Source organism: Moschus berezovskii, chromosome 2, assembly GCF_049115385.1.
Source record: "Moschus berezovskii isolate FMDL1 chromosome 2, NW_MosBer_1.0, whole genome shotgun sequence".
NCBI lineage: Eukaryota > Metazoa > Chordata > Mammalia > Artiodactyla > Moschidae > Moschus > Moschus berezovskii.
Window position 1 is genome coordinate 138842260 of NC_142461.1, and position 27253 is coordinate 138869512.

Here is a 27253-nt window from a genome sequence, read left to right on the forward strand (position 1 = left end):
ACAGTCAAAGGCTTTACCGTAGTCAATGAAGCAGAAGTAGATGTTTTTCTGGAATTCTCTTGCTTTTTCTATGATCCAGAGGATGTTGGCAATTTAATCTCTGGTTCCTCTGCCTTTTCTAAATCCAGCTTGAATATCTGGAAGTTCTCGGTTCACATACTGTTGAAGCCAAAGTTGGAGAAGTTTGAGCATTACTTTACTAGCATGTGGGATGAGTGCAGTTGTGTGGTAGTTTGAACATTTTCTGGCATCACCCTTCTTTGGGATTGGAATGAAAACTAACATTTTCCAGGCCTGTGGCCACTGCTGAGTTTTCCAAATTTGCTGGCATATTGAGTGCAGCACTTTCACAGCATCATCTTTCAGGATTTGAAATAGCTCAACTGGGATTCCGTCACCTCCACTAGTTTTGTTTGTAGTGATGCTTCCTAAGGCCCACTTGACGTCAGACTCCAGGATGTCTGGCTCTAGATGTGTGATCACACCTGTTTATAAGGCCTCCTCAGACAACCATTTTGCCTTAATGCATTTCTGTTTCTTGGGAATGGTTTTGGTCACCACCTCTGGTACAGTGTTACTAACCCTCCGTCCATAGTTCTTCAGGCACTCTCTGTCAGCTCTAATCTCTTGAATCTATTTGTCACTGCTACTGTATAATCATAAGGGATTTGTTTTAGGTCATGCCAGAATGGCCTCATTCCCTATATCCTCACGAAAACCGCAGGAAACAGTTCCTCAGGGAGATGCTCTGGATTTCCTGGTGAGGCAGGGTAGGCTGGGGAGAAAGACCCATGGGTCCTGGGGCAGCTCCACTCTGAGCACAGTGTGTCCTCATCACAGTTTGGGGATATGAGCTAATCCCATTTGCAAGTGAGAATACAGTCTTTAGGGTGAAGTCCCAGGACTGTCCACCCTGCATCTCCTGACTAATCTTGGCAGCCCAGGAGAGGCCATGGGCAGATGCCCTTGGGACATACAGCCTGGAGGCAGGGGTATACCCCATCAGTTCAGTTCAGTCATTCAGTCGTGTCCTATTCTTTGCGACCGCATGAACCGCAGCATGCCAGGCCTCCCTGTCCATCACCAACTCCTGGAGTTTACCCAAACCCATGTCCATTGAGTCAGTGATGCCATCCAGCCATCTCATCCTCTGTCGGCCCCTTCTCCTCCTGCCCTCAGTCTTTCCCAGCATCAGGGTCTTTTCAAATGAGTCAGCTCTTCGCATCAGGTGGCCATAATATTGGAGTTTCAGCTTCAACATCAGTCCTTCCAATGAACACCCAGGACTGGGTGGATCTCCTTGCAATCCAAGGGACTCTCAAGAATCTTCTCCAACACCACAGTTCAAAAGCATCAATTCTTCGGTGCTCAGCTTTCTTTATAGTCCAGCTCTCACATCCATACCTTACCACTGGAAAAACCATAGTCATATACCCCCTGCTGCTGCTACTGATACCCCCTGGAGGAGCCCAAATGCAGTGCACATTAGTCCCCTGGGAGTACATGATAAAGAGAGACTTTTTAATATTTCTTTATATTTAGGAGAATTGAAGTATTTTTCTCCGTCATTAAGAAAGGTTCTGACATAATTTTCAGTGGTAGTGTGGTGGTCACTCCTGGTCACACTGAAATGGATTTAGTCTGCTATCATTGGATGGTAAAGGTGTATACTTGCTCATGAGAACCTCTTTTAGTTGCCTTAACAGAGGGTTGAGATTTTGTGGAAGGGTTGAGGTTTTGTGGTTTTAGGTTTCTTTTTATCCTTAGGACTTACTTTTTTTATAACTGGAAGTTTGTACCTTTTGACAACCTTCACCCATTTATCCTGTGCTCCACCTCTGCCAACCACCAGTCTGTTCATTGACTTTACGAGTTTGTTTTTATTCTGTTAAGATCCCACATATGAGTGAGGTCGTGCAGTGTCTGTCTTTGTCTGACTTACTTCACTTAGCCTAGCGCTCTCAAGGTCCATCTGTGTTGTTGAAAATTGGCGGGGTTTTCTTATCTTTTATGGCAGAGCAATCTTCCACTTTGTGTGTGTGTGTGCGCGCACATCCCACAGCTTCCTTACCCATCATCCGTCAGTGAACACTTAGGTTGCTTCTGTGTCTTGGCTATTGCGATTAGTGCTGCTGTGAACTTCAGGATACAGATATCTTCTTGAGTTAGTGTTGCCATTTCCTTTAGATTAATACTTAGAAGTTAAATTGCTCAATCAAAAATTTTTTTAACTTTTTTTTAAAATTTGATCTTAATTCAGAAAAGCAAAACTTGGAGCAAGAGTGCAACTTGTGGGATCTTAATTCCCCTACCAGGGATGGAACCTGCACCTTTAGCAGAGAAAGTGCAGAGTCCTAATCACTGGACTGCCAGGGGAGTCCCTAGGGAAGCAGAATTCAATGCATGCTTTCTTTTTCTTCAGGTGAATCTCTGTTTTGACCAATTTGTTTATAAGCTGGCAGACCAGATATTTGCATATTATAAGGTTATGGCAGGAAGGTAAGTATGTGGTTTGCAATTTGGGTACAAAATCTTGGGCAAATTGATCTGACGTTTCCATTAAAATTAATAGTGCATTCCCTCCATGCTAGTTTGCTTCTTGATAAACGGTTACGATCAGAATGCAAGAATCAGGGCGCAACCATCCATCTCCCACCATCCAACCGCTATGAGACACTGCTCAAGCAGAGGCACGTGCAGGTGAGCCAGGCCTCTCCTGGGTGCAGTGAGATACGGAGCTGGCAGTGGAAAGGTGGGGTTTTTCTTAGAGCGTCTCTTCAGTGGATGTCAGTATGTGTGTGGCTGTGGGAACATCCCTGTCAGTAGCTGAGATTTTAAAGATAAACAGTTTCTCTTGGGTAACCTGACACACCAGGGACAGCTGCCCATCGCAGCTCCCGGGGGGCTTGGCCCAAGCGCAGGTCCTCTTCGGGAGCCTGAAAGCCAGAACTTCAGTGAAAGAAGATTTGGCACTTGTTATAGTGGTGTGCTCAGTAACTTCAGTCATGTCCGACTCTTTGAGACCCCATGGACTGTAGCTCACAGGCTCTTCTGTCCATAGTGTTTTTCAGGCAAGAATACTGGAGTGGGTTGCCATGCCTCCTTCAGGGGATCTTCCTGACCGTGGGATCAAACCTGCGTCTCCTGTATTGCAGGCAGATTCTTTACTGCTGTGGCTCAGATTCTGTGGTAAAGAATCTGCTTGTAATTCAGGAGGCCCGGGTGCAATCCCTGGATTGGGAAGATACTCTGGAGAAGGGAATGGCTAACCACTCCAGTATTCTTGCCTGGAAAATTCCGTGGACAGTGGAACCTGGTACATGGAGTCTCAAAGAGTCAGACACAGCTGATTAACTAAGACTTTCAGAGTGGTGGGGAGGAGCTTTTTCTAGCCCAGCATGAAGAGTAAGAATGCAGTGCTTGTTTTGTTGCTTTAAAAATGATATATGTATGTATAATCAAAAGGAAAATACAGAAAGTTTTCGGGAAAGTTTCACGTCATTCTGTCTACAGATAGAGTTAGTCACTCAGTCATGTCTGACTCTTAGCGACCCTGTGAACTATATAGCCCGCCAGACTCCTCTGTCCGTGGAATTCTCCAGGCAAGAATACTGGAGTGAGTTGCCATTCCCTTCTCCAGTCTACAGATACCATTCATATTTTGGGCATTTTCACCAAATGCCACAGAAAAGCGTTTTGTCTGTTTTTTTGTTATTGAAACAATACTGAGGCATACCCTTGTTGTTCCTGCTCTGCAGTAGAGACGGAGGGGTTTTCTCTTACTCATCCCTGTGACACAGTGGAGGTGAGGCACACACAAGCCACTCTGTGCTGGAGGTGGCCCTGAACCCCTTAACGGGGTGCACTAAGTGACAGACCCGGGTTCTCCAGGAGGCTTGGCATCTCTGCCTGTGATACAAGTGCACATTCGCTGCAATGAACTCTACAAAAAGTACTTTACAGCTTTGACTTGCAGAATTTCAGCTCTAGGAAAATAGGATATTTGATCATACTGCCATCTAAATTTTGTATGTTATTTGTCTAATCCTTCAGAATAGCTTTCTGGGGGTAGATAGATGTTCTCTTGCTTGTTTGTTTTTTGTTGCTCACTCTTTCCACCCTCTGTGCCCAGCTTCTGGGCAGGTCCATCGACCTCAATCGTCTGATTACCCAGCGCGTCTCTGCTGCCATGTACAAGTCCCTGGAGCTGGCAATTGGGCGATTTGAGAGTGAAGACCTGACATCAATCGTTGTGAGTGTACCTCCTTCTTTCAGGTGCAGCAGACTTGGGGGAGGCCTGGTTGCGAGGACTGGAGCTGCTACTGCTTTTGTCGTTATTGATAAATTGACCTGATTGTAGGTGAAGGTTTTGCATGGAACTCAAAAAGCGTGGACTCACTGAGCTGCTCCTGCCTAAGCATTTGCTCTTACTGTTCACAATTCCAAATCAACTTCAGAGATCACTTAGTTACATCTCACTATTGCATAAGATATGGTAAAAGAGTAAAAGGTGAAAAGTTTTAAATTAAAAAGAAATGAAGACAGACAAAAAGGATTTGAGAGAAAATCACGTAGAAGATGAGATAGTGAAGATTCAACATAATGTGTCATAGAGGCCCCTGAAGACAAAACCAAACAGTGAGATGGAACAAACATTAAAAATGCTATTTCAAGAAAACTTTGATGAAATAAAAAGCACAGTATAAATACTTATTAGAAGCAAATATCACATACCAGGGAAAACAGACCTAGAGTGGACAATACCAGGGAACATTGTAGTGAACGTTGTAGTGTTGGACTTTTGAAGAAAAGGGAAAGTCCTGTGGCTATCTGAGCAGAGTGATCAGGAAAGGAAAATCCAGTTGTCATCAGACCTGAGCTGGCAGAAAAGGAGGTGCAGCGTGAGGATCTTTGTGCCAAATCTGTCTTCCAGGAATAATGGCTGCAGGCACATGATAATGAACTTGTCATAACTCCAGGAAAACTCTTTGTCCTTAGAAATCCAACCTCTGAGCAGAGCATCTCCACAGGAGTGAGCATGCTTCCCCGTCCTTCCTCAGGATCCAGGCTGTCTTTGGATGCGAAGCCTAAAGTGGCCTTCCCTTCAGCCTGGCTTGGACTTGGCCATAGTGTTTTCATGCCCTTGGTCTTTCATGATTTAGTGGAGTCTTTGATCAGTATAAACAGAATGCAAGTCACAGAGACCATTTTAAATTTACTTGTAGTCACATTAGAAAAGGAGAAAGAAATGGGGGGAATTCATTTTAATAATCTATTTTATTTAACCCAATATATCCCAAAGTCGACATTTTAACATATAATCGTTGTAAGAGTTTGATTGGCGTGGATGTTTTATGTTCTTTGTTTTCATATTTGGTTTCTGAAGTGTGTATGTCTCTCACACATACGGCACAGCTCAGTTCAGGCCAGCCGTGTCCTTGTTGCCATGTGTGGTCAGTGGCTGCCACAGTAGACGGAACAGACCAGGCAGGTTTATGAAGGGGCCGTGCGAGAGCCTGGAAGCCACCTCTGCGTGTGCTGCCAGTGCTGCGCACAGCTTTGGGTTACCTACGGTGTTTCAGGGGAGCTGACCGAGGCTGACACCCGAGGACACATAGTCTGTCAGCAGCGCGGTGGACACATCCCCGTGTTCTCTGCCCCGTGAAGGGTTTGGGGGATAGCGTCGGCCAGTGGGCGGTCACTACCGTGGAGAATGGACAGTGGCCATCGGGGGACGCCCGTGGAAAGGAGGGGCATTTTAAGAGCACTGGAGAGGGCGTGGTGAATTGAGGTGTGAGAAGTAAGCTCGCATCACCTGTCAGACCCCCACCTTGTGGGTCCTTGGCCTCGTACGCAGACCCCACCTCAGTGCAGCGCCTTCCTGTCCGTGACCTGTCCTGCTCCATCCTCCTCCAGCCCCCCGACCATGGCCCTGCCCATGCGGAGGGTGGAGGCCACCGTGCCATACCCAACTGTCTTCTCACGTGCCTGACTTTGTGGTCCCATAGGAGCTGGATGGCCTCTTAGAAATCAACCGCATGACGCACAAACTCCTGAGCAAGTACCTGACTCTGGACAGCTTTGATGCCATGTTCCGGGAGGCCAACCACAATGTGTCTGCACCGTACGGGAGAATCACCCTCCATGTCTTCTGGGAGCTCAACTATGACTTCCTGCCCAACTACTGCTACAATGGCTCCACCAACCGGTAAGCATGTCGCCCCACAGACAGCTCTGGGTGCCCCTGTCATTGGGCATCGAGAAAGGATGGTCTCCGGGCCCATCTTTCCCCGTGTCCAGGATACACAGGCCCTTGTGATCTCCTCTGTTTGCAAGTGCAGCCCAGGGCCAGCCCTGGGTTCTCTGGTCATGGCTTCCATGGGCAGAACACATGCAGGCCAGGGTTCCTATCGAGGGCACTCCCGTGGGGCCCAGGGTCAAATCTGTGGCACACATGGGTAGCAGCTGCTGGATCTACACCGCCTCCGTGCTTTTACGTCTCCTGACGTTGGGATGTGCTGGGTGACCCGACACTTGCATGCTTCCCTTCCGGGACGCTGGAGCACGCGAGGGCCCATTAGCCTCCCCGACCCATCTGCCATTTCACTACTGTGTTGAGCGCACAGAGCGGCCTGTTGGGCGGCGGCGTGGCTGCTGGCTGCAGTGTCACGTGGTCCAGCCTCGGGATGGATCCTGCATCCTGGGATGGCCCTGTGTCCCTTCCAGCTCTGTGCAGAGCTTCATTCCTGCTGTGTCAGCACATGCCAGGGACACATGGGAACGTGTGTGTGTGTGAAAGAGGAAACGTGGGTGTGCGTGAGAAATAGGAGTGAGGGCGAAAGAGGGTGTGTGTGAGAGACTGTGTGTTTGAGCGTGATGACCGCTTTTTAAAGCCAGCGTCTCTTGCTTTTACTTTGCTTCCCTACTGCGGCTGAACATCCCATCCCATTAAGTGTCAGCTTAATCACTGCTGACTTTTAGTCCTAGATTTTTGTGTCTTAATTCGGGGTGCTGAGCACCCCCAAGGGCAGAAAGGAGGCCCTCCTTTGGCGTGACCATACCTGCTGTTGCCCTTGTCTGTCTGGGACACCAGGCTTGGTTTCCTTGTGGGAATACAGGCCTGTTGCTGGTGCATGGAGGTGTGCCATTAGGGCCATCATCTCAACCCCATGTAGCAGTAGGGGGCATGTGGCCATCGCCATGAAAGCCACTGGTGAAGGAGCCCTGGTTGGCCTCCTTGGGTCAGGGGCCCTGTGCCCAACTGGGTGCAGTCCACTGAAACCAAACTTAAGGTTTTTTTAGGGTTGGAGTTAACTAGAAAAATATTTTTATTACACAAGTAATGCATCGTAATTGTGGAAAATCTAGAAGTCGTGTGTGTGTGTGTGTGTATGTGTGTATGGAATACTATGGGGAAAATAATTAAATCCCTAGAGATTTCCCTTGTAAAATGTCTGTCTTTTGGAGTTTTTGCCATACAAGCAAATATATATGTGTACTTTTTATTTTGCAGAAATGGAGGCATACTGTTAAATTCACATTCTTTTTTTCACATCATACGTCACAATGAGGGGTATTCTGTGTTAGTGAGGGTGCATATATGCTTATTGTGCATTTGACAATCTAATTCATGGCCATTTGCAAGATTTTCTTTGCTTTAGTTGGTCTGTTTGGAACTTTGGGAATTAGTTTCTTTTATGTCTGTTAACAGGCTTCCCTGGTAGCTGAACTGGTAAAGAATCTGCCTGCCTCTGGAGAAGGGATAGGCTACTCACTCCAGTATTCTTGGGCTTCCCTTGGGGCTCAACTGGTAAAGAATCTGCCTGCAGTGTGGGAGACCTGGGTTTGATCCCTAGGTTGGAAAGATCCTCTGGAGAAGGGAACGGCTCCGTACTCCAGTATTCTGGCCTAGAAAATTCTGGCCTAGAAGTATACAGTCCATAGAGTCACAAAGAGTTGGACATGACTGAGCAACTTTCACTGTGTCCCTTAAATTATTTTGCCTAGTGCTTAGAACTGGCATCTCCAAAGGTGAAATGCAACAGAACCCTTTTGTAGACAAACTGAGAAAATATGTTACAGTGGGGGCAGGGGTGGGAGGGTTAGAATCAGGCAACATAAGGAGTTCTAATTTTTTTCTTTATTTTAGATTGCATTTTTGATCATCTAGCATTTTGTCGCCCTTTAAAGAATTCCCAGAGATCTTGCAAAAGGAACAATTGAAGATGTTCCCTGGACCCGCTTTGTGCCCATGCACTGCAGCACCGGCCTGTCCTGCTAGTCTTGGTGACAGCCCAGGGGGTTGAGGGCTCAGAAACAGGAGCCGTGTGGAAGGCTGCGGGGGCGGGTCAGGTGAAACTTACACGATGGTGGAAATTCATGTGAACCCATGAGTTTGAGTGAACTCCGGGAGTTGGTGATGGACAGGGAGGCCTGGTGTGCTGTGATTCATGGGGTCGCGGAGAGTCGGACATGACTGAGCGACTGAACTGAACTAAACTGAACTGCTGTTGAGTCACTGGGTTTTCTGCAAACCCTCCAGGCATGATGAGTGGTGAGTGTGAAGTTAGGAAAAGAGATCTACGCTGAGGCCTTGCTTACCAAGCTGGGCTCACATCGGTACCCTCGCCTGGTGGAGGCTGATTCTGGGCAACAAGCTGCCAGCCAGGCCGCATGTCCTGGTAGAAGCAGGAGTCTTGTTATCAGAGACAAGGTTGGACTCAGGTCAGGAAGTGGTGCCAGTGGCCTTAGCAGGAGTGGGGCCAGCTCCAGGCTGTTCCTATCACGGCCTGGTAGAGCTGTCGGAGTGGAGGATGCTGCAGCACAGGGTATATGAACTGACTTGAGGCCCCTCTGCCCTCACTCCCCTTAGCCCATCCCGTGTGAGAGCTCAACTGAACAGCCTCAGGTGGAGGCTGCCTTCACCTGGTGATGTGTGTTCCTGCCTCCCAGGAGGTGGTGATATGCGGCGCTGCCCGGGCTCTTGAAGCCTATGCCGCCTTCAACAGCCTTGGTGATCGCAAGGAAATACAGTTTCACACACATAGGAGCTGCAGTCTGGCAGGGGCCAGCATAAAGTGACATCAGCCTTCTTGGGCCTAGAAACCTGTGTGCAGTTCAGAGATACCATCTTCAACCAGAGCAGCTCTGGTGGCCTTCACCTTTCTTAGCGTTGGCAAAGCCAATTACTTCTGTATTTTTAGCAGTCTTCCAGTAGATCCCCTAGAGCTTCATTATCTGGAAAAGATAGTAAAAAATAGGATTTTATATCTGCACCTTGCCTGTGGAAACCTGAGAAGACAGACAAAACTATGCCATCCAGTATCTTAATTCTACACTGAAGGTTTTCTGAGAGCTGCTTGCAGGAAATCCGCACTCCATTTGTTTCTTGTGATATCTACTTATTTTGCTACTTATTTCTGCTTAATAATTTATGCCCGGTGACTCTGGAAAGTCACATGGGGTGACACGTGACTTAAATTTAACCTGTACAGCTACTGATTTTGTCCGTGTGATAGCCCTCAAAGTAAGCCAGCCATTGGGAGGATTCTGCCTGTTTGGCAGCAAGACTGCTGAGGAGGGAGCGTCCAGAGTGCAGTGTACCACCTCCAGAGGGTGTCCCATCACTGGCTGTTGTAACATCCATCCCCTCGTTAGGGTGCTGCTTATGCTAACTTGCTTCAGTTTTGTCCGACGCTGTGACCCCACGGACTGTAGCCTGCCAGGCTTCTCTGTCCATGGGATTCTCCAGGCAAGAATCTGGAGTGGGTTGCCATTCCCTCCTACAGGGAATCTTCCCTGGTTAGGTTGCTGGCTGCCAAATTTCTCTACTGACATGTTTCCATTTTTCTGTTTGAAATTTGTAAGTAATATTTAAGGAGATAATCTAAAACTTTGAAAATGGTTCCTTATTAAAACTCGACCCACTAATCTGAACATCTGTTGATGATTCTTATCCAAATCAATTATCCCTGTGGTGTTTGAACAGTGGTGAGTTTCTAACCTTGTCATTCCATCTACAATGATTTGTTGACATTCTGCTGTATATGTTAGCATTTTTTATTATTAGTAAGGATGTGGGGATTTTAATTCAGGGTTAGAATGTGTTACTGTCATGACTTGGTTTTAGTTTTTGTGACGCAAATCTGTCTTGTCTCGGCTCGTGGGAGCCCCTCCTGGCCCATTTCTCTGTCTCCTTGGCTGTCACATGATTCTTAAGCCTTCCACTGTGTGTAACACAGGAAGTCCCAGGTTCATCTTAGAATTATCCTTCTCTATTGTTGTAGTGTGTGAGTCAGTGATTCCTTCTCATGGAGAATTTCAAAATTAAGCAAAGTCTGAGTGTTAGGTGACTCACTGCTGCCGGAGTGTCCTTGTGCTCAGCTCGTTTCCGTGGTCAGAGCTGGGAAGGACTTGCACCTGTGCTGCACCAGATTCCTGGGGCTGCCAGACAAGCTATCACAGACTGGGGGACTCAAAACAACAGAAAGCTGTCCTCTCACAGTTCCGGATGCACACGTCCAAAAGCACGGTGTCGGCAGGGGTGCGCTCCCTCTGAGGCCGGCTGGGGCCTCCATGCTCCCTGCTGCCTCTGGTGTGGCTAGCCGCCCTCGGCCTGCGGCTGCCCGCCTGCTCTCCATCTTTGTTGCCTGTGGCATTTTCCTCACGTGAGGAAACAAGTCATGTCACAGTCCGCGTGAATTAAGGGCTCACTGCTCCAGCATGACTTCATCTTAATTAATTACATCTGCAACAGCTGTGTTTGTGAATAAGAGCACATTCTGAGGTGCTAGTAATTCAGACTTCAAGTTATCTTCTGGGGGGACACAAACCCATAATGTGTACGTGTGTGGCTCCTTGTATCCAGGCTTCCCAGGTGGTGCTGGTGGTGAAGGAACCTGCCTGCTAATGCAGGAGATATCAGAGACACAGGTTCAGTCCTTTGGTTGGGAAGATCCCCTGGAGGAGAGCATGGCAACCCACTCCAGTATTCTAAGCCTGGAGACTCCCATGGAGAGAGGAGCCTGGCGGGCTGCAGTCCATAGGGCCACAAAGAGTCAGGCACGACTGCAGAGACTTAGCGCACACGCGTACTACTTGTTCGGCTTCCCTTGGGGCTCAGCTGGTGAAGAATCCGCCTGCAGTGTGGGAGAGCTGGGTTCAGTCCCTGGGTTGGGAAGATCCCCTGGAGAAGGGAGAGGCCGCCCACTCCTGTATTCTGGCTGGAGAATCCCATGGACTGTGTAGTCCACGGGTCACAAAGAGTCGGACACGACTGAGCGGCTTTCAGTTCACTTGCATGTTACTTGTGCCCAGCTCTCTCTATATTGAAACCGTGAATTTACACAGCTTTGTCTTCAATTCCAGTTCAGCGACACTGGCTTCATTTCCATTTTTTAACTTCCTTCTATACTGAGAATTCTTATTTTGTCATTCTTAATGTATTTATTCATTTGCTTAATTCCAGGACATGAAGAGATTAGTTTCAGAATTACTGAACCTCTGACTGTGAAGCACAAACCTATTAACTAGAAATCAGTGTTTGTCTTTAGACAATCATTTTTTTGTCCTTAGATTGAGAAATGTGTATAATCAAGATGTGGTGTTTAAAAGTTATTTGAGATAATGGAGTAACAGGGTTTGAATTTACTCTTTGCCCTTAAACAAGTGGAAAACTGGACAGCATTTATGAAACAACTGTTTTCACTGGATGTTTCCTTGAGGGAAAGGAAGTGAATTCCTACCTGAAAGCACTTTGGAGGTCTTGCTTGGTGGAGGAGACAAAGAAGCTGAGATGGCTGGGTGTGCGCGGCCGAGTATGGGAGAGGAGAGAGAAGCCAGAGGAGGAGCTCCTGACACCAGCTTAGGGGCCCTTTGTGTGCGTTAGTCATTCAGTCGTGTCCGGACTCTGCGACCCCGTGGACTATAGCCTCCCAGAATCCTCTGTCCATGGGATTCTCCAGGCAAGAATACTGGAGTGGGGTGCCATTTCCTTCTCCGGGGATCTTCCAACCCAGGGATCGAAGGCGGGTGTCCTGCATTACAGGCAGATTCTTTATCATCTGAGCCACCAGGAAGCCCTCTTTGCTTGAGTATGTATTTTGTGGGGTTTTTTTTTGTGTGTGTGTTGGTTTGGTGGATTTTTGGTGTGTTTTTTTTTTGTTTTTGGCCATAACCACAGCATTCAGGATCTCAGTTCCCTGACTACCTATGTAACCTGTATCTGCCGCAACGGTAGCACAGGGAGTTAACCCCTGGACCACCAGGAAGTCCCCACTCTTAAATATTAAACTGTGTGAGCTGCGTTGAACTCCACAAGGCTGGTAGAAGAACAGCTGCCAGGGAATGGTAGATGGAATTGTTTCCAGAGCTCACTAGGACTAGGAGTCATTTGAGGCTGCCTGTCAGAGTGGGTAAAGCTCCCTGAATACTCAGGCATTCGATACAGTTGCCAGCAGGGCCTATCTTAGTACCAGCACTAGGGTAGTGACTACTTTGTGTGCCGTGCTTAGTCACTCAGTCATGTCCGACTCTTTGTGACCCTATGGACTGTAGCCCACCAGGCTCCTCTGTCCATGGGGATTCTCCAGGCAAGAATACTGGAGTGGGTTGCCATGCTTCCAGAGGATCTTCCCAACCTGGGTCTCCCACATTTCAGGTGGATTTTTTTTTTAATATTTATTTATTTGGCTGCACCTGGGCTTAGTTGCAGCGTGTGGGATCTAGTTCCCTGACCAGGGATTGAACTTGGGGCCTCTGAATTGGGAGCCTGGAGACTTAGCCACTGGGCCACCAGGGAAGTCCTTCAGGTGGATTTTTTACCATCTGAGCCACCAAGGAAGCCCAAGAATACTGGAGTGATTTGCCTATCTCTTCTCCAGGGGAACTTCCTGACCCAGGAAACAAACTGGGGTCTCCTGAGTTGCAGGCGGATTCTTTACCAGCTGAGCTACCTGGCAAGCCCAGTAGACACTGGGCTTTACACCCTAACAGACCAGCTGACTTGCAAGCAGTTTACCCACCTGACCCCCAAAATTCAGCATTCTTTAAAAGTTAAGGGCAAAGTCCAGCCACTCAGCACCGTGAGGCCTCCACACCAGTGTGCTCAGAGCCACAGGCCGCTCCTCCCCTTGGCCGCAGGTGTTTGTTTCATGAGCTGTTAGTGTTTTGACAGTTATACTCTTTTTTATTTATTAAAGTGTGATATATGTTAATCGAGTTCTTAGAATTTAATAATTAACAAATCCATGACTTTTTTTTAATCTATATTTTAGTTGAAGGATAATTACATTACAGAGTTTTGCTGTTTTCTCTCAAACCTCAACGTGAATCAGCCATAGGTGTACACATATCCCCTCCCTTTTGAAGCCCCCTCCCATCCCCCTGCCCGTCCCACCCCCCTAGGTTGATACAGAGCCCCTGTTTGAGTTTCCTGAGACATAGAGCAAATTTTACCTGTTTCCATGAAACACAGTAACACAGTTGCCGTGTCAGTCTCCCCGTACATCTCAGCCTCCCCTCTCCGCTCCCCTCGCCCATAAGTCTGTTCCGTACGTCTGTTTCTCCACTGCTGCCCTGCAAATGACTCTGCAGTATCATCTTTCTAGATTCCCATATATATGTTAGTGTGCGATATTTATCGTTCTCTGTCTGACTTACTTCAACTTGTATAATAGGCTTTAGGTTCATCCACCTGATCAGAACTGACTCAGATGCGTTCCTTTTTATGGCTAATATTCCGTTGTGTATATATACCACAACTTCTTTATCCATTCATCTGTCGATGGACCTCTAGGTTGCTTCCATGTTCTAGCTATTGTAAATAGTGCTGCAATGAACAGTGGGATACATGTGTCTTTTTCAGTTTCGGTTTCCTCAGGGTATGTGCCTAGGAGTGGGATTTCTGGGTCATATGGTGGTTTTATTCCTAGTTTTTTAAGGAATCTTCATACCATCTTCCATAGTGACTGTATCAATTTACATTCCAACCAACAGTGCAAGAGCATTCCATTTTCTCCACACCCTCTCCAGCATTTATTATTTGCAGACATTTTGATGATGGTCATCTGATTGGCATGAGATGGTACCTCATTGTAGTTTTGATTTGCATTTCTCTAATAATGAGCGATGTTGAGCATCTTTCATGTGCTTGTTAGCCATCTGTATGTCTTCTTTGGAGAAATGTCTGTTTAGGTCTTTTTCCCACTTTTTGATTGGATTGTTTGTTTTTCTGGTATTGAGCTGTATGAGCTGCTTGTATATTTTGGAAATTAATCCTTTGTCAGTTGTTTCATTTGCTTTTATTTTCTCCCATTCTGAGGGTTTTCATTTCACCTTGCTTATAGTTTCCTTTGCTGTGCAAAAGCTTTTACGTTTAATCAGGTCCCACTTGCTTACTTTTCTTTTCATTTCCATTACTCTAGGACATGGGTCATAGAGGATCTTGCTTTAATTTATGTCATCAAGTGTTCTGCCTGTATTTTCCTCTAGGAGTTTTATAGTTTCTGGTCTTACATTTAGGTCTTTAATCCATTTGGAGTTTATCTCTGTGTATGGTGTTAGGAAGTGTCCTAGTTTCATTCTTTTACATGTAGCTGTCCAGTTTTCCCAGCATCATTTATTGAAGAGGCTGTCTTTGCCCCATTGTATATTCTTGCCTCCTTTGTCGAAAATAAGGTACCCATAGGTGCGTGGGTTTATTTCTGGGCTTTCCATCTTGTTCCATTGGTCTGTATTCTGTTTTTGTTCCAGTACCATACTGTCTTCATGACTGTAGCTTTTTAGTATCTATGACTTGTTTTTTATCATGCTTCTTTGTGAGAGTTTAATATGTTTAAATGAACCTGTCTGATGAAACTTAGTCAATTTTTATATTTCTGCTTTAAGATCCAACCGTTGCATTTTCAATGGCTCCTAATCCATTATGAAGCCACAGTCTCTTGGCTCCACAAATGTGTTTTTGGACGCATCTTCTGTTAGTTCGTACCCAGTGACCTAAGTGACCACATCACTGCCCAAATCTGCCTTCCTACTGGCATCATTGCTGTATCCACAGGCCCCTTTTCAGAAGCTGAATTAGGCCTGAAATGGTTCTGGTGCCCACTCTGGAGACTCTCTTTATGTTCTAGAAGGGCCCTGGTGTTCTCACTCTGTTTCTTTGAACTTTGAATACATTTATCAAACTTCAGAGTATTTATAGCTCATTCCTAATATGGATTTTGATTTCCTATGTGATGATTAATTGGGAGGAAGATTTAATTGATGAGTAATAGAAAAGTTCTCAATTTTAAAGAAGTACCATTAAATTTTTGATTTTCTTTCTCTTTTTAAAATCTTGTTTAGATTTGTTCGGACAGTATTACCATTTTCTCAAGAATTTCAAAGAGATAAACAGCCAAATGCACAGCCTCAGTATTTGCATGGATCAAAGGTAAGTTCTTTTGTGTTTATATTGTATTATGATTTTTAAGTTCACAGTGAAGTGTATTTTGAAGTTGTTTGAATCAGTTTAGTTACAATAATTTAAATGTATCATTCCACATAGGGCTTTCCAGGTGACTCAGTGGTAAAGAATCTGCCTGCCCATGCAGGAGATTCGGGTTCGATCTCTTGGTTGGGAAGATCCTCTGGAGAAAAAAATGGCAACCCACTCCAGGATTCTTACGTGGAGAATCCCATGGACAGAGAAGCCTGGCAGGCTGCAGTCCACAGGGTCGCAAAGACATGACTGAGTGACCAAGTACATCTGCACGTCATGCCACAGACAAAACGTGATTGTGTCCTTCAGTTAACACCTTTCTACATCGTGATGTATGCTGCCTTAAGTGTGGCTGTCGGAGTACACAGAATCCTAGGAGGCCGTCTGTATCCATCAGTATTTAAATAGTCTCACTTGTAGGAAGTCAGACTCCTAAGGAAATAAGTCAGACAAGTACAAAGTGAAGTACGTTACAGGGGCAATAATACGTCATCGTCATAAAAAGCGTGGCAGCAGACTAACTGACCACAGCACCCGCCTCACAGGCTTGGGGCTGGGGGTCAGAGGTGAAAGCCCCCTGCTCGGTACCGCTGCTGAGCAGCTGTGCGGGTAGGACACGTGGCGGGTGGGTGGAACACGAGGCCCAAGACTCTGCCTCTTCCCCACACCCAGGTGATGTCCGTGCTCTGGGACTGCACAGGAAGACACCGTCACGGTGTCTGAGCAGCTGGTGGGGTGAAGCTGGGTGCCCAGCCCACCCTCTGCCAAGGTGTGGCCTGGGTGCCTTCTCAGAGCGTGAGCCTTTCGTTTCCGTCCTCTCACTGCAGATGTAGCGGGAACTCAGACGTGCAGCGGGGTTTCCACCTTGGAAGTGGGTAGATAATACAATTTGGGCTCATATGTGGGTTCAGCCTTTCTCATCCATCACTTGGTAAGGGCATGAAGTGGATAACTTTAAAAGGACTAGAATAAGTGCTCTAATGCACCTCCTTTTGGAATTAAAATACAGCATTTAACCCCCTTGGAACTAAAAGAAGTTTTGTGTAATTTTAGAAGACAGAACTAGAAACTTTGGTGATTAAGATAGAAATTTCTGGAGAAGGCAGTGGCAGCCCGCTCCAGTATTCTTGCCTGTGAAATTCCATGGACAGAGAAACCTGGTGGGCTGTAGTCCACGGGAGCCACAAGAGAGTCAGACACAACTTAGTGACTAAACAACAAAACTGTGTTCCTGTTTGCACTCCCTCCCAACCTTGGAAACTAGTCCACGGCCACCCCTTGCTGATGAGAGTATGTTCAGCTCCAAAAATGAAATCAGGAGTAATTGCTTGATTATCTTTAGTGCCAGTGAGTTGAACTCACAAGTTTCAAATAGATTCAGGATGGTGTCTTCGTCTTTGGGTAATGAAATGACACCGCTATGCTTTGTTTGGGGCCAATTCAGGAAAAAGAAGAAAACAGAATATCTGTGTGAAACAACTGTACAGTGGTGCTGTCAGACTTTAACATGCTCTCTATGTGATTCCCCTGGACTGCAAGAAGATCAAACCAGTCAGTCCTAAAGGAAATCAACCCTTAATATTCATTGGAAGGACTGGTACTGAAGCTGAAGGTCCAGTACTTTGGCCACCTGATGTGAAGAGCCAACTCATTGGAAAAGACCCTGATGCTGGGAAAGATTGAGGGCAGGAGGAGAAGGGGGCGACAGAGGACGAGATGGTTAGAGAGCATCACCAACTCAATGGACATGAATTTGAACAAACGACAGAGGAGCCTGGTGTGCTGCAGTCCATGAGGTCACAGAGTTGGAAGCAACATAGCAACAACGGTGTGATTCTGACAGAATTCCAGCATCACTGATTCAATGGACATGAATTTGTGCAGATTCCAGGAGATAGTAGAGGGCAGAGGAGACTGGTGGGCTGCAGTCAGTCCATGGGGTTGCAGAGAGTCAACATGATTTCATGACTCAACAACAACAAAGGTGAGCAGAAGACTGGCAGAGTCAGGCTTCCTAGAAGAGGAGCCGCATCGGTGTTCTGCTTGAGTAGGTTTTTTCAAAGTGGCAAGTGACAGATCCAGCTTCTTTGCCAAATTGGTCCTCTGCCATCTTCAACACTTGCCTCCCAAGGAGTGTTCCCTATACATAAACACTAACTGTACAGTTTGGGTATGTTAAAGGAGGTGGGGTGGGGAGAATATGCAGTATGCAGGATGAGAAACGAAACAGACCTGCAGCATAATATTAGAAGTAACACACAGGAAATTAACACGCAGCTGTCTCATACATTTCAAGTAGAACACAACTTTCTAAGTATAATTTTCCACTTGCCAGTATAATGAAAACAGTACTTCAGGAGAGTAAGTTTACTGTATATCATCACTGGTAAAATTAACAGGGCTTTTACTTTAAAGATTGTGAAGAATAGGGAATGTATTTATTTTTTAATTTGCTTTTACTATAGCTGGAAAGTATTTGAGTATCCGTCTTCTGGGACAGTTCACGGCTATCACAAACACATTTTATGTGATGCAAAGCAGATAGAACACATGTCATTGTCACAAAACCCTTGTTTTTTTTTTTTTTTGATGGCATATTTATTATTGTCATTTACTCCATGAGGATGACTATTTCTGGAATCCACATCAGAAAAGAGCAGAGAGAAAGTTCTGGGACTTCCGTGGTGGTCCAGTTGTTAACTGTGCTTCCACTGCAGAGAACACTGGTTCCGTCTCTGATCAGGGAGCTAAGATCCCACATACCAGGTGTTGCAGCCAAAAAGAGAAAAGAGAAATGAAGGTTGTGCCACCAATCTCTGGCACTCCAGGAAAAGCCAGCCTCCAGGAACGGAGCCAGGAAAAGCCTGATTTTACATGTCGGTGGGTTTCCAGCTTTCTACTCATATAAGAAACAAGGTGTGATATCCCAGTTTTCCTTTCTGTTCAAGTGTAGTCACTCTAGAACAGTTCTTTTGAGAGGCAGTGAGATTCTAGATGTTCATGACTCAGAATGCAGAGTTCAGTGCTCAGGAGAAAAAGAAAACACCTAGAATAGCCTCCATAAGCCTTGAGGATGGAATGATCCCCCGAGAGTTGATGACTGATGAGAGGTTTCACACTTCCTCCTTGGAAGGAAAGCGATGACAAATCTAGATGGCTTAAAAGCAGAGACATCGGTGTGCTGATAAAGGTCTGTATAGTTAAAGCTATGGTTTTTCCTTAGTTATGTACAAATGTGAGTTGGACCATAAAGAAGGCTGAGCGCTGCAGTATTGATTCTTTTGAACTGCGGTGCTGGAGAAGACTTTTGAGATTCCCTTGGACTGCAAGGAGATCCTAAAGGAAATCAACCCTGAATATTCATTGGAAGGACTGATGCTGAAGATTAAGGTCCAATACTTTGGCCACCTGATGTGAAGAGGCTGACTCATTGGAAAACACCCTGATGCTTGCAAAGATTGAAGGCGAAAGGAGAGGATGAGGCAGAGGATGAGACAGTTAGATAGCACCAATAGACATGAATTTGAGCAAACTCTCAGAGACCGTGAAGGACAGGGAAACCTGGCGTGCTGCACTCAATGGGGCCACAAAGAGGTGGACACTACTTAGCAACTGAACAACAGCAACTCCTGAGGATATTCATTCAGAGCTGAACAACCAGACTTGCTAGTCCAGGTCTTCAGAATCTTCTTGTCCTTATGTAGTTCTCTGTGTTTGCAGAGGACATAGTTAAGACAATTATAAGACGGGAAGGGGAAAGAATCAGTTCAGTTCAGTTCAGTCGCTCAGTCGTGTGTGACTCTCTGTGACCCCATGAATCATAGCACGCCAGGCCTCCCTGTCCATCACCAATTCCCGGAGTTCACTCAAACTCATGTCCACAGAGTCGGTGATGCCATCCAGCCATCTCTTTCTCTGTTGTCCCCTTCTCCTCCCGCCCCCAACCTTTCCCAGCATCAGAGTCTTTTCCAGTGAGTCAACTCGTCGCATGAGGTGGCCAAAGTATTGCAGTTTCAGCTTTATACAGAGACCTAAAAGGAGAAATCCTAAAATACTTCATTCAAAAGTGGTAACTTATATAACCTATAACTTACATAATGTACAATACAACATATACATTACATCTTCTGTCCGTGGAATTCTCCAGGCAAGAATACTAGATTAGGTAGCCATTCCCTTCTCCAGGGGATTTCCCAACCCAGGGATTGAACCTGGCTCTCCTGCATTGCAGGCAGATTCTTTACTGTCTGAACCACCAGGGACGCTCATAGGTTAACTCACATAACATATAATGTAAAACTTGGAACATCACTGAAAGACCTGTGCAAAGAGATGCTCTCAGAAATACCACAGTTATGTCACAACAGAATTCCAAAAATGTCTAAGTGACCCGCAGGAAGAGAAGAAGAAAGAGCCTACTTAAAAATCAGTAATTGCATTATTTGTAAATTATATATGTACTTACTATATGTAAGTAGTCTAAAGACAGTTCAAAGGCAGAGATTGACTGTGGATTAAAAAGTACAACTGCATAAGAAACTCACTTCAAGTCAGTGATATAAGTAAAAGGATGGAAAAACATGTACCACACATCAGGGGCAAAGAGGGAGGGACATAACACAATGAGAAGAAGGTCAAGCCACCAAGAAGATACAGCAATCCAAAATGGTTATGCACCAAACAACAGTTTCAAAGTACTTGAAGCAGAAACTGACATAAGTGAAAGGAGAAATGAACAACTCCATAGTTATAGTTGGGGAAGTCAACTTTCCTCTCACTTAGTAATCAAAAGAATAAGTATACAGAAAATCAGCAACAAAGAAGAATGAACACCATCAGCCAACAGGATCTCATGGACATGTGTGAAACACTTCACCCAACAACAGCAGAACACACATTCCTTTCAAGTACCCATGGAGCATTCTCAAGATAGATCATATCCTCGGCATTAAAGCAACCTCGGCATGTAGTGGGCATTAAAACAACCTCAACAGAATTCAAAGAATCAAAATGTTACAGAGTGTTATCTGACCACAGTGAACTCAAACTTGAAATCAGTAACAAAAGAGAAGAGAAGAAAATCTCCAGACACTGAAATTAACATATTTCCAAATGATCCTTAGGGCAAGAGGAAGTCTCAAAGGAAGTAAATCAAAATTTGCAGGGTGCAGCTAAAGAAGTGCTGAGAGTGAAATGCATAGCACTGAATGCTTAACATTAGGAGTTTCCCCGATGGGTGTGCACCTGTGTCCTTAGACAGACTTGGGAGGCCTCATCTTACCAGAAACTACCCTGCCTACCTTTCTTGCCTGCCCACCATGCGGGGGCTGCTGTCTCCAGCTCCCTGGTACCCACTGTCCCATCAGAACCTATTGTCGTGTGTCTCCCTTAGGAGACGGGGAGCAGTAATAACGGGGGCAGCAGTGAGGTCCTAAGATACATTCATTTCTCATTCCAGGACCTCAAAATATTTTCTGTAGGACTGGCAGTTTAATAAATGTTGGAAGACCAATGGTTTTGTCTTCTTCCTTCTGTTTTAGCGAGCTTATTTTCATGTTTCAGGTTGAAAACATACATACCGATGAAGGGCAGTCGGACTGGTTGCCTGGATCCACTGTGTGCTCATGCATGTAGATGTGCATTCTTCATTTTCATGTGTGCATGGGGCTGCGCCAAAGACCTGGCAGCTTCATCAGGCACTAATGTTCTCTGCCCCCAGGCTTTAAACCTGGCCTATTCGAGCATCTATGGGAGCTACCGGAACTTTGTTGGGCCGCCACACTTCCAGGTCATTTGCCGGCTGCTTGGCTACCAGGGCATTGCAGTGGTCATGGAAGAGCTGCTGAAGGTGGTCAAGAGCCTGGTATGTTTCCCTTTGGTGGGCTTCCTTCCAAGGGTTGGGCGAAGGATTCTGCACCCAGTTCCTGTGTGGTGAGGGGCTGCCCACTCCCATCGAGGTTGCTTCCTTCTATGTGTGAGATTTTCTTTACAGCCAAAGTGATTCTCAGTCCTGGGTCATTAGCATGCATTTTACTAACAAATTCGTTTTCAAAAGTCCCCATCGCACCGACAGCCTGCAGGGTAATGTGGCTGGTGGTTGACACAGACCATCTCTCACAGCTGCAAGGCACAATCCTACAGTATGTGAAGACGCTGATGGAGGTGATGCCCAAAGTCTGCCGGCTGCCGCGACATGAGTACGGCTCCCCTGGTGAGCACAGCATCCCTCTGGGGTGCACAGGGAGGGTCAGTGTCAGCCCTAAGTCACTTAAGGGAAATCAAGTTGGAAATTACTGGTAGGGATCAGATCTGCCTTCCCCAAGTGGGAGAAGATGGGAAGCCCAACTAGAACCTGATTGTTTCCAACAGAACAAACCAGCCTTTCAACCAGGAGCAGGTGTGCAGGGGTGGGAGAGCTGGGTCGGGGGTGACAGTGCTGTGAACCCTGTGCACCTCGGCTGTCCTGCAATACCAGGATCTTGCAGATCACTGATGGGGGTCAGGCAGGGAGTACCACTGCCTGGTCCAACTGCCTGCTAGTCTTCAGCAGCCCAGGACGCAGGGGAGCCCCGTGCAGGGGGCCGCTTCCCTGACAGTGCAGCTTGTCTGTCTCTGCCCGGCAGCCTCCTATCTCACTGACTGGCCAGCTGTGGTCTTTGGGGTGCCAGACGAACCTATGTGGCCTGACCAGTGGATTTGGGGCTTTCTACATGGATAATCTTCATGACCTCAGAGAGCTTTGTTTGTGATAAAATTGAACTACAAGAACCCTTGTCTCTTAAAACTGCTTTTTATCTCATATCTGTTAATACTTTATTGAAAGCTGAAAAACTATCTTGTTGGTCACCAGTGAGATACTGTCCTGATAGGCAGTTGGCTGGTGCGGTTGAGCCCCTGGGTGTTCCTGGCACGAGCCAGGGCTGCTGTTGGTGTTTGAGGAGACAGTGAGGTGACCCATTTGGCCACTGGGAAGGGAATAACCATTGGTCTGTCCTGGCTTAGGCAAATCTCAGAAAGTAGACAAGTACTGTTGGGATAATAAAACTGGTGCTTAGATCCTTATTAGGGGTGGATATTTTAAATGTCAAAGACAAAGCCATTTAGGCCAAATCCAGAGCTGGTCTGGGGGAGAGCTGTGGACTTCCAGGCTGGTTTCCACATGTCCTCATGCAGTGGCGTGGCACCACTGTGGAGGCAGTGCCATCTTGCTGGAAGTACCCCCGCGCTCGTGCTCATTGTGGGGGGGACCACCAAGAGGAAAGGGTGGTCTCAGGCAGGCAGGGCTGTGGGGCCATTGTGGAACAGCACTCAGGGCCTGACCTGATGGGATGAGAGGTTTGACATCTCTTAAGTATCCAGCATTTTTCTCAGTGTTGTTTTGCCTGTTTTGGGTCTTCTGTGTGACTATAAATTCTGGAGTCAGCAGTGAATAGATAGAGTGCTCCCTAGACTTTATGCTTTGTGTCTTTTCCTGCCTTATGACAACATCCAGAACCTCCAGGAGAGGGGTGAAGATGCACTGTCTTTCTCTGGAGCTCTGGGAGAAGGCATGCAGATTCACCACCGAGGATGATGCTAGCTACCGGGCTCTTGTAGATGTCCTTTATCATATTAAATATGTTCCCTTCTGTGCCTGTGAAGGGACTTTGAATTTTATCAAATACCTTTTCTACCTCTGCTGGAGATGACTGTGGTCTTGCTCATTTATTGCAACGTGATGCCTCCTCTGAAGGTATACACAGACCTCAGAGATGTTGCAGATCTGGTTCCAGCCAGCTGCCAGTTATCACAATAAAGCAAGCCATATGAATTTTTTTTATTTCCTGATGCATATAAAGTTATGTTTGTACTATGCTATAGTCTATTAGTGTGCAGTAACACAAGATACGCCTTTTAAAACATCCGTATCATGGACTTCCCTGGTGGTCCAGTGGTAAAGAATCCGCCTGCCAATGCAGGGGGTTCAGATTTGATCCCTGGCCCAGGAAGGTCCCACATGCCCTGAAACAACTAAGACAGAGGGCCACAGCTGCTACCCCTCACTCTGGGGCCCGTCCTCCAGAAAAGAAAAGCCACCAGAATGAGAAGCCTGCACACTGCAGTGAAGAGTACTCCCTGCTTGCCACAACTAGAGAAAGTCTGAGTGCAGCAGTGAAGACCCAGCACAGCCATAAATAAATAAATAAAACTAAGTGTCTTAATTTAAAAAACATCATTGCTAAAAAATGCTAACCATCATCTGAACCTTTAGTAAGTTGTGACCTTTTTGCAATAATAACATCAAAGATCCTGGATCACCATGACAAATATAATAATGATGAAAAAATTTAAAATATTGTGGGAATTATCAAAATCTGATATAGACACATGAAGTGAACAGATGCACTGGGGAAAATGGCACCTATAGATTTGCTTGACACAGGAGTGCCACATCGTAAAAATAACACAATATCTAACAAGCTGTGCCTGGACTGGGTTGACAGGCTTTGGAGCTGAGGACCAGGATCCAGGCAGTGGAACAGGAGACGTGGCCATGTCCTTGGTGGGCAGGATGGCAGTGTCAGAGAGTCTTCTGTCAGCACGGGTGCTTCCAGCTGTGGACCCCAGGCTGCACACTATCACGCTCCCTCCCTCTAGCTTCTCCTAGCCCCACGTTCCTTCTCGCCCACTGTAGGCATCCTGGAATTCTTCCACCACCAGCTGAAGGACATAGTTGAATATGCGGAGCTGAAAACTGTATGCTTCCAGAACCTGCGGGAGGTGGGCAACGCTGTGCTCTTCTGCCTGCTCATAGAGCAGAGCCTGGTGAGTGCTCAGTGCCGCCGTGGCCCGCAGCCTGCCAAGCCCCTTCCTCCTCATGGATGACAGAAGAGGCCATTCTTTAGGCACTTGATTTAGTGGTATTATTCAATGGGGAAAGGAGAGCAAGTGTTGTAAAGCACTTTTCTTTTTTTCATGGTTATTTAGACTTTAATTTGTATTTGTTCCCTATAATTGAAAAACAAAAATGCAGTAGTTCATTTAAGAATGTTTTACTGTGTGAATATTGTAAGAATGTTTTATTATATAGTACTTACTGCATCTAAATTAACATATATAACATACACATATTGTATAAAGCTGTTGCCCGGGAGAACTGTTGGTGATGGAAAATTCCATAGCTAAGGCTGTTGCGACCTCAGAGTGGGGCGCCATATGACTGAAGAACTGAGTTTTAAATGTCACTGAATTTTAACTTTTTATATCGAGATAGCATAATAAAACAAACACTAGGAGCCCAGCAACATCAAGAGATCGTGCGTGGGCACCCGCAGTCCCACTGCCTCCCTGCTGGGGGTGTCCTTCGGCCCCTCCCTCTGCCCCTGCAGTCGGCTGATTGACGGCTCTGCACCCAGAGCCCTCTTGAGGCAGCCTCACTCTGCCTTTCAGTCGGGACTGCGGAGCAGGGCGTCTTCTCCGCTGCTGGGCTCTTCTCCTGTTAAATGTTCCGTTTGTGTCTTGTCCATTTTACTACAACCTGTGCATCTTCTTTGTGTTACATGTAAATGCTAGTATTGCTGTGTATCGCTCAGTTGTGTCCAATTCTTTTTTGTGACCCCATGGACTACAGCCCACTAGGCTTCTCTGTCCATGGGATTCTCCAGGCAGGAATACTGCAGTGGGTCGCCATTTACTTCTCCAGGGGATCTTTTAGACCCAGGGATCGAACTTGTGTCTCCTGCATCGGCGGGCAGATCCTTTAGCACTGAGCCACCAAGGAAGCCCACTACTTCTCCCTGATTTTCGGTTTTCACTCTAACAGTGGTGCTGTTTGAGAAACTGATGCTCCTGATTTGACTGTAGCCTCTTTTCCATGGTTCTTGTGTACAAGCACTTCTTGTATCTCTTCAGAGAAGTCCTTTCCTCTCTAGGAATCATAAAGACATTCTTTCACATTTTCTTCTAAAGAGTTTAGGTTTTGTTTCTCCATTAAAGTTTATAATCCTCTGGAGCTGGTTTTTGTGTGTGAGATGTGGATGAGGATTCTTTTTCCTCGTGGGGTCACCAGTTGTCACTTCTCCAGTGACTGAAGGAAGCTCCCTTCCGTGTTGGTCAGCGGTGTCGCTCTGTCACCCTTCAGCTTTCTGTGGGTCTGCTAGCCTGTCCCTTGGTTTTCTTCCTCATTCTACTAGTCTGTGTCTGTCCATGGCTTCTAACATGTTGTCTTACTCATGGCAGCTCTAACTCAAGTGTTAACCCCTGGCAGGACGTGCTCCTTACCTTATTCTTCAAGTACATGCTACCTCTTTGTGGCTCTTTGCTCCACTCTGAAAGTATGCGAATCAGCTTGGGCCAAACACTGACATTGCAGTGGGGATTGTGTCACATTTCTAGCTCTGTCTGGGGGGATCTTTGCTCTGTTACTTCTTAAAGCAGTCTCCTCTCTCTCAAGCCTTGGCACCTTGGCAGAGGCAAGGTGTGTTTCGCAACAAACTGGGCCAGGCTGTTCCATACGCTGCGCAGGGTGAGGCAGTCAGACTGCAGGCCTGAGGGGCTGAGCCAGTGGACTAGGCACCTTACACCTGGTTACTCGAAAAAGATGTGCTGGCTTTCATGTCAGGGAGCCCAAGTTTGGGTGCAGGGTACAGTCTCTGGTCAGGACCTGCATCTTCCAGACTCTACTCTGCCACTCTGCTCGCAGAAGACCTTTTCCATGTGGTGCCAGAGGCGGGCAGCTCCCAGGCCCTTGTCGTCCCGCTGCATGCGACTCAGCCCAGCTGCTCCCTGCAGCAGGACTGGTGGTTCTGGGCCAACAGGCAGCTCCCCAGGGAGCTGGTGTCCAGGGAAGCCTTGCTCCAGGAACAGCTGAGGAAGGACTGAATCTTTCACCTAAATACACAAGCTAAGTTAGGGAAAATCCCTTTAAATAGTAATCACTCATCATGAATGTTAACTATTTAATACAGGAAAAGTCCCTTCATGTATGACTTTTCCTGAACACACACACAAAGTGCAGTATCTCATCCGTGTGTATCCACACCCATCTCTGCGTTCCCTTTTTCACTTGACAGTAAATCTGGAGATCATTCCACATTAGTAAGTGGTTGCAATCATCAGCCTTTTGCAGCTGCGTGCTACTCCACAGACATTACGCTCTAGTCTGTGCTTGCGTGGCATGCCTTCACGTCTGATGCCTTCCTTCCGTGTGAAGAGCTTGTGTTCTTTCTGGACTTGGGCACAGGAGGTGGGGAGGAGGGGGCCAGCCTCCTTCAGGAGGGTTCTGGAGGAGCAGGGCTGGCTGACTGGCTGCTCTTCCAGGCTTATGCTAGGCAACGACAGGACCTTTACGTGATGGGTACACTCCTCTTCCTCCTCTTGGTCTCAGTTTTGCTATCATCTTTGTGGAGATCCTCAGAGGGAAACTCTGATCAGTCAGTATGTTTTGACTCTCTGATAACCATTTCTTTGATTAGCAGTTTGTTTTATCAACATTTCAGGATGGATGTAAAGTAGGAAGCAGGAGGCCCATTCTCATTTCCTGTCTTTTTGCCCTGTGGTGAGCACACCGCTGTCTAAGGAGTTTCCCTTGTTTATGGGTCCTCCAACTAGGGAAGGGCACCCTTCTTGACCATCTTTGGGTTCATGGTGGAGTTTTAGATGTTCTGAAACCCCTGCGATATTGGAAGTAAGCTTTCTTCCTGCATTGCATTGTTTTGGAGAACAGGTTTTATGTAGTGTGGGGTTTTATTGCCTCTTTAAAGGAATTTGTGATCCGACAACAGGTTCAGAGTGACT

The 27253-nt window shown here is 46.5% G+C and overlaps 1 protein-coding gene across 2 annotated transcripts in view; it reads left to right on the top strand.

The window, feature by feature from the left end:
- The window catches only part of CYFIP1 (cytoplasmic FMR1 interacting protein 1), a 73408-nt gene that overhangs the window by 38094 nt on the left and 8061 nt on the right, over positions 1-27253 (top strand). For both annotated transcript variants that reach the window (XM_088831130.1, XM_088831124.1), the window contains exons 19-26: positions 2423-2499; positions 2592-2700; positions 4133-4252; positions 6009-6208; positions 15343-15430; positions 21198-21341; positions 21599-21689; positions 24153-24283. In XM_088831130.1, coding sequence (XP_088687256.1) covers positions 2423-2499; positions 2592-2700; positions 4133-4252; positions 6009-6208; positions 15343-15430; positions 21198-21341; positions 21599-21689; positions 24153-24283 — 960 coding nt within the window. The remainder of the gene's footprint in view (positions 1-2422; positions 2500-2591; positions 2701-4132; positions 4253-6008; positions 6209-15342; positions 15431-21197; positions 21342-21598; positions 21690-24152; positions 24284-27253) is intronic.